The sequence below is a fragment of the Pocillopora verrucosa genome, chromosome 14 (genome assembly GCF_036669915.1).
Source record: "Pocillopora verrucosa isolate sample1 chromosome 14, ASM3666991v2, whole genome shotgun sequence".
Taxonomy (NCBI): Eukaryota; Metazoa; Cnidaria; class Anthozoa; order Scleractinia; family Pocilloporidae; genus Pocillopora; species Pocillopora verrucosa.
In genome coordinates this window covers 15,689,989-15,696,261 of record NC_089325.1, presented here as the reverse complement: position 1 = coordinate 15,696,261, position 6,273 = coordinate 15,689,989, and the positions used below count along the sequence as shown (strand labels likewise).

General features: G+C 38.5%; 1 protein-coding gene across 1 annotated transcript; it reads right to left on the bottom strand.

Annotated features, from left to right (window-relative positions):
* Positions 1-829: 829 nt before the first annotated feature.
* LOC131785785 (neuropeptide Y receptor type 1-like) lies at positions 830-1,906 on the bottom strand. The gene has a single exon (XM_059102727.2). The coding sequence runs from the start codon at positions 1,904-1,906 to the stop codon at positions 830-832; it is 1,077 nt and encodes a 358-aa protein (XP_058958710.2).
* Positions 1,907-6,273: the final 4,367 nt, after the last annotated feature.

Below are 6,273 nucleotides of genomic sequence, written 5' to 3'. Positions count from 1 at the left end.
ATTTCATCAACCAATTTTTCCCCGACACCTCATAGTCTGAAATATGGATGGGAAACGAATGTTACCCTAACAGAAGTGCATCCAGCATCTCCTCTGGGTTTGATAGTTAACACCACCTAAAATTTAGGTGAACTCAGTGTGAAACTAATCATAGTATCCAATTTTCCTTATCAATTCAGTTAATGAAATTAAATTAACCTGCACAAGAGATTATTCTCTTGACTCGTAATACTCCCATGGCCACTGATGCCGAACCACAGTTTCTTCTAAAACTTACACCCTCTGAAAAATGAAAATAGGATTTGTTAATGAAATGGGAATGGACTAAGAAGTTCATTGACACATATCACAACACGAGGTAAATTAGTAGCTTTTCAGCCAAACACTTCATTTATGTGGGTAAAACCGATCCAGGATTTCTTTTTGATATTTCTTCATATAAACCGCAAACGATTGTTTCTTTGGACTCTCGTGAGTATATTGATCACTTCAATGTAGCATTGAATTTAAATATACAGTTTAAAATATAATTAAAATAAAATCAGTATGGTTTACGGATATCGTCTTCAGGCATGCAGATTACTTTTTGCGCAAATTTCCATGAACGTCGCGCAATTTAAAACCAAATTCAAAGAAGAAGGGAACATGGGTACTTACCCATTTATTTCCACAAAAATAATCTCTATTTAAAAATATCAGCCCATCAAAGTTTAATTTTGGGGACTGCTGAAAAATAACTAAACAAACATATCGGTGCATCGTCGTCAACATTGATTTTAACAACTACTTACGCAGCCAAGGGTCACAATCAGCCAGTTTAATTTGGGCATCAGACTTGCGTAGAACGACATTTTTGAATCCTTAGTGCTAACGTAGCGGGATTCATCGATAGATCCAAAGTCTGTGTATGATTTACAGTTGACCACAGAGAGCAGAGCAATTTCTTCAGAGTGTCTCGATAGGTCTTAATGAATATAAAGCAAATGCAAGGATTAACAGCACTCCATGCGTGCAACATGAAAGAGGCAATGAACGGGATCGTTGTGCGAAAAGCGCAATTCGGCGGCACTTCCCAATTCCAAACAAATATGCGTGTAAAGATAAAAACAAGCTGTGGAATCATGCAGAAAGCGAAAGCTGCTACAATAGCTACAGAGCTACAAACAATTTTTTTGCTTTGTTTGCCAAGTTTCTTTTGATGATTACTCGACTCTTGCTCCATTTTCTTTCGCTCTTGGCACAAGTTCCAAGCTATTACACTGTACACGATCACCAGGACACAGATTGGCACTAACACAAAAGTAATAAACGTTGCTGTGACAAATCGTTTGTGTGTTTCCACATGATTAAAGGTTGGTCCCCAATTGGCGACACAGTAAGTTTTGTTTTCGTAAAGCTGTAGCCTGAAAGTGTAAAAATAAGGTGCATGAACTGCGATGGCGATGATCCATGCACAGAGGATACTCATTAGATGAACTTTCGGTGAAAGATATCTTGTCCTAAGCGGAAAGGCAACAGCGATAAGTCTGTCCAGCGATATCAACAGCAGGCTTTCAATTGATACTGCAACAGAAACATCGGGGAGAAAGAAGGAAAGTTTGCAAAGGAAGTTTCCTAACAACCACGGGTCGTCAACTTTCCAAGTATCAGATCCTGAGACAATCTCAACGAATGTTACTGGCAGGATTGTCAACGGATTTAATATATCAGACACAGCCATATTAAAGACAAAGTAGTTTATAGATCTCCTCAGCTGTTTGTTCTTGTAAATAGCCAAAAGGATGCCGCCATTTCCGACCAAAGATACAACGAAAATGCAAACATAGGCCAGAGCTTTGAAAGCAGTGGTCACTGTGCTTGGTTCCCCAAAGCAGTCTTGCACACTGTAATTCTTTGTTCCATTCATACCAGTAATAACTAGGCCCTATATTCAATATTTTGTTAGAGTTTGATAAAAAAATTCTCTTTTGAAGGTTTGCCTCCGTTTGACTGAAGACACAAGCTTATGCAACACAATGAAGCTGGAAGCCAAACATAAGTTAAATTGGCCGACGGTCAGCTTTGGAAAAAATTGTCCATAGACAAATCTGTTGCGCAACGTTGGAACAATAGTTTATGGAATCCAATGTAGGCGGCTTTAACATGTGTAGCCGGACTAAAGACAGGTGAGATTTAAGATAAACTTTAAAGTAAACGTAACACTCCACTTGAACGAGTAGTATACAAGAACAGTAAGGAGTGGAAATGGTTTCTCTCTATAAAATAATTTAAGAGAGACAGATTGTTTGGAATGATTTTCTTATCAAGAGGGATGTTGTTAGATTCCCATGTCCTGTATAATTATTGAAAAATGTTTCCATTAGAGATAGAAATGTTATGCTAATCGCTGACCTTTACAATATTTTCATAGAAACCAGGCGGCGTTGCAAGGAATTCGTGATTCTCCCAGGGCTAACTTTAGCCGAGAGAAGTAGTACATAGAAGACTAAACAGCATTTGAACTAGCGCGTATTCCTTAACAAGTTTCCCTTAAATGACATGTTTTCATTGTAGTGAAGATGGACAAATTTGACATGTTTTTCCTTGAGGAAACATCTTGTCTAAATACTGACATGCCAGTTTGTAATCAGATGGGATTTGTTGCTCAAAAATCTGGCGTTATGAAGCAACTCGTACATTTCTTGGAGAAATTCTTCTTTGAGAGGTTTTTCTTGATTTTTTTAGTCAGCGAGTATTCCTCGCTTTCAAAAAAGCGAAATACTTTTTAAGAAGTGCATTTGCTTAGGAAATGATAAATACCTGTTTGGATAAGACCTTTTCTTGTGTGCTGACAAGCCTATTTGCCGACAGCTTTTCATTGTGGGGACAACAACGCACGGCCGTAAATTGGGAAAGGTACTTGTTTAGAGAGAGCTTACTCTTTACTAGCATTTGAACATTTGTCCCCGGTTATTTTATCTCAATAGGCTAAAATGTTTGAAAATGCCCATTAATCAAACGCTGTGGAACGTAATGAATTTTCTTGCAAGCTTGTATGACAGTAACGCCAGGTCTATTAAACTGTTTGCTTTGTAGAACAAAAGGGAAATTTTTACAATTAAAATTAAAGTTTTGAGCGTTTTTGAATATAAAGAACGACAGCTGATAACACAAATTTATGATTACAATCGCGTGTAAGATAAACAAAAGAAGCTTGTGGTTTACCGACGTGGTTTTTTTTAGAGCGATAAAAATCAATGGATCAGAGTGAACTTAAAAGCTGTTTCTCAGGCCACACATTGAAAGAGACTGATAAAAATTTATGAGTTTCACCACGGGAATGCGATGGGAAAAAACTGCTAGAAGTAGCCACAATAGTAGATTTTTTATTAACCTTTCCCGCGCTTATCCCGTTTCTTATCTTGGCTCTATAAGCACAGATTTAGGCATCATTTTTTTGCACTGTGTTAAGGTCAAAGTATTGGTGGATAGAAACACCGCTACCGTATGCTTTTTACTTTAGTTCAGTTCGCTCTTTGTAGTTTTTGTTTCTTCCTTGAGAGCATACTTCTTCATCAAGTAGTTTTGTGTGAATCTTTTTATGAGGTTCAGGTTTATCTTGTATTTCGTACAAAAGCGGAGTCTCATTTCTCGTTAAAGATTAAAGTATGTTAGAAAAAAGGTTTACCAACAGCTATCAAACCATGGTGAAAGCTGTCGATTGCTAATCATCAGGTGTCACTATGGCAGTGGAATTCTTTTGGTAAGAGGGACCACTAAAGTTCAACAGCTGTAAAAAACGATACAACTGAACTGCAAACGCTATATGCAAGTAATACGAGGGTGCACCTGAGACTGTAACAAGAAAGTGCTTGTGTATCCATGGAATGCAACTATGCTTTGCATGTGTCAGAGCATGGTAAGCGGAGACGACAAAAACGACGGATGTGTGGAAAGGAGAAAGGGCTTTTTCCCATCTCACTATCGCTTTCAGTTAAATAGCAAATAATACATGGGCGCGCGTACATATGGAATTAGTCTTCGAGTGTTTTACTCGATTGCGCTCACTCGTGGGATGTCGAGTTGAACACGAGAAGAGAAACTCCATATCTACAAGCAACCATGTATTATTTTGTTTATCATATAAACAAAATAGCCTTTACTGAGAGGAAAAACCGACTTCATTAATGAATGAAAACAAATGAATCGACAATCCCCGAATAAGAATCGTAGAGTGCGTTGGCGCTAACTCTTAAGATGGAAAAATACGTTGAATCATGATTACAAAAACAACAATGGGCGTAATTTTTAACATACAGAATTCTCATTTATTGACTTTGTCCTTACCGACAGAAGAAGTCTTTCAGGTACACGGCCAAAATCGGCCAGTGGCAAACCTTCCAGTTGGCAATTTTCATTCTCAGCCAAGAGAAATGCTAACACCAAAGTCACTGAATACAAAACGTTTTTAGTTTAGTATATTGGTTTTCTTCCCCTTCTAGGAAAGTTTGAACCTCAATGTTTGTCAGCGATACGGATCCCCCTAATAGGGACAGTAACCTAAAGCGATCTTCGCAGTAATATACACTACTTAAGCAGTGGTGAAAATAAGGCCTGAAAAAAATTTAGACTTGAACGGGATTTGAACTCATGACCTCTGCGATACCGGTGCAGCGCTCTACCGACTGAACTAAGAAGCCAACTAGTAGCTGGTCATTATTTTGGTTCGTAATATACGCTTGAAGTGATGAATAAATGACTGTGAATACTTGAAAATCATATATGTGAATTTCTATCGAAGCATAGGTAGTCTTCGAAAATAATTACGCCTTTAAGATGTCTTTTTACAAAAAAGTGAGCACAGTCGTCAGCACATACGGTTCTCTGACAGTTTGCTAGTCTTCAATTCAAATAAATGATCCGAATTCATTAGACAATTAGTTGATCTCAAGGATTTGAGAGCGCCTTGGCGATGTCATAGAGAATAATGGCGGGAGAACAAAGAGACCTGAGATTTTTTGATAAAAAAAAGGGAGTAATGCTTACTATTTTGAGACCATATTTGCTTCATTATAAGTCCCATTGAGGAGACATTTAGACAGCTTGTTCAGATAGTTATCCAATTTAGACCATCGTAGCAGCTGACTTTTTTTGGAAATAGTTATCACAACCAAAGCTTTTAGATAAATGCAATAAAATTGACAATTTATACTTACTTTTTAAAATTAGCAACTCAAAAAAACTGAAGAATCAATTTGCTATTGAATGACCGTATATTGCATTGGTCATTTTCCACTTCTGGTTCTAGGTTAAGCAGAGCGATGTCAGGTGAGTTTGTCAGGACTTTATGGCACCTATACCTGCAATAGAAAAGCAGTCTCCATACAACATTCTCTGCCCATAGCTTAATCTGAGCAAGCCACAAGTGAACTTCATTTGATTGACGGCGAGTTCCGGTTTGCCTTCCTTTTTAGAGCGGTTTGCTTTTTATTGGCCGTGTGAGATTTATCCAACAGAAATGGTATTTCTGACGAATGAGTCTGCGAATAAGGCAGAAATAGATATTTTGTCGGCACGAGATACGACAAGGCCTGGGCCTTAGGCCCGAGCATCATGGGTAATGATGCAGTGGTATATAAGGGAAAGTATAGCACGTGATGTCCATCTAGGCCTCAGAACCAACCGTTCACCTCTGGCTGATGACAAATTTAGTGGCCTCTTGGAGCAGACCGTTTCTCAGATCAAACGGTCGAACGAAGAATCGGCGGAAAGTCAGATGAAGGAGACCAAGCGACTCAAATTCAACGAGTCTCTTAAGAAAAACAAAGTGACTAGAGGAGCGCTACAACTCAGGTGTAGTTCTTTCCTTTATTAATATCGAAGCTAGTAGTTTGCCTTCGCAATCGGAATTAGGCAGTGCCATTGACTCGGATCCTAGCGTTGCCGCTTGTGCTGATTCTTTCTTGTTAGATTCCTTCGGATTCAGGCTCTCTTGCAGTTGATTTGACCTATTCTTCTGTGCGTGGAGGGCTTAGAAAATTTCTGGATTTTTGACGTACTTTGGAAGTTTCGCAATTTGTCCTAAATGTTATTATGCAGGGTTACAAAATTCCCTTCCTTCAACTTCAAACACCTTTTGTTAAGAGAGACAATACTTCTGCTCGTGAGAATAGTGATTTTTGTTTCGCAAGCTGTCAGCGATTTACTTTGCTTGGACCTAATTGCATAACTTGCTTGTAAGCCCGATATCATTAACCCACTTTCAGTTTCTACCCGTAGTTCGGGAAAGCAAAG

Bases quoted from the DNA above. Each gene is read 5' to 3' on its own strand.
- LOC131785785 (XM_059102727.2), bottom strand. From the start codon at position 1,906: ATGAATGGAACAAAGAATTACAGTGTGCAAGACTGCTTTGGGGAACCA.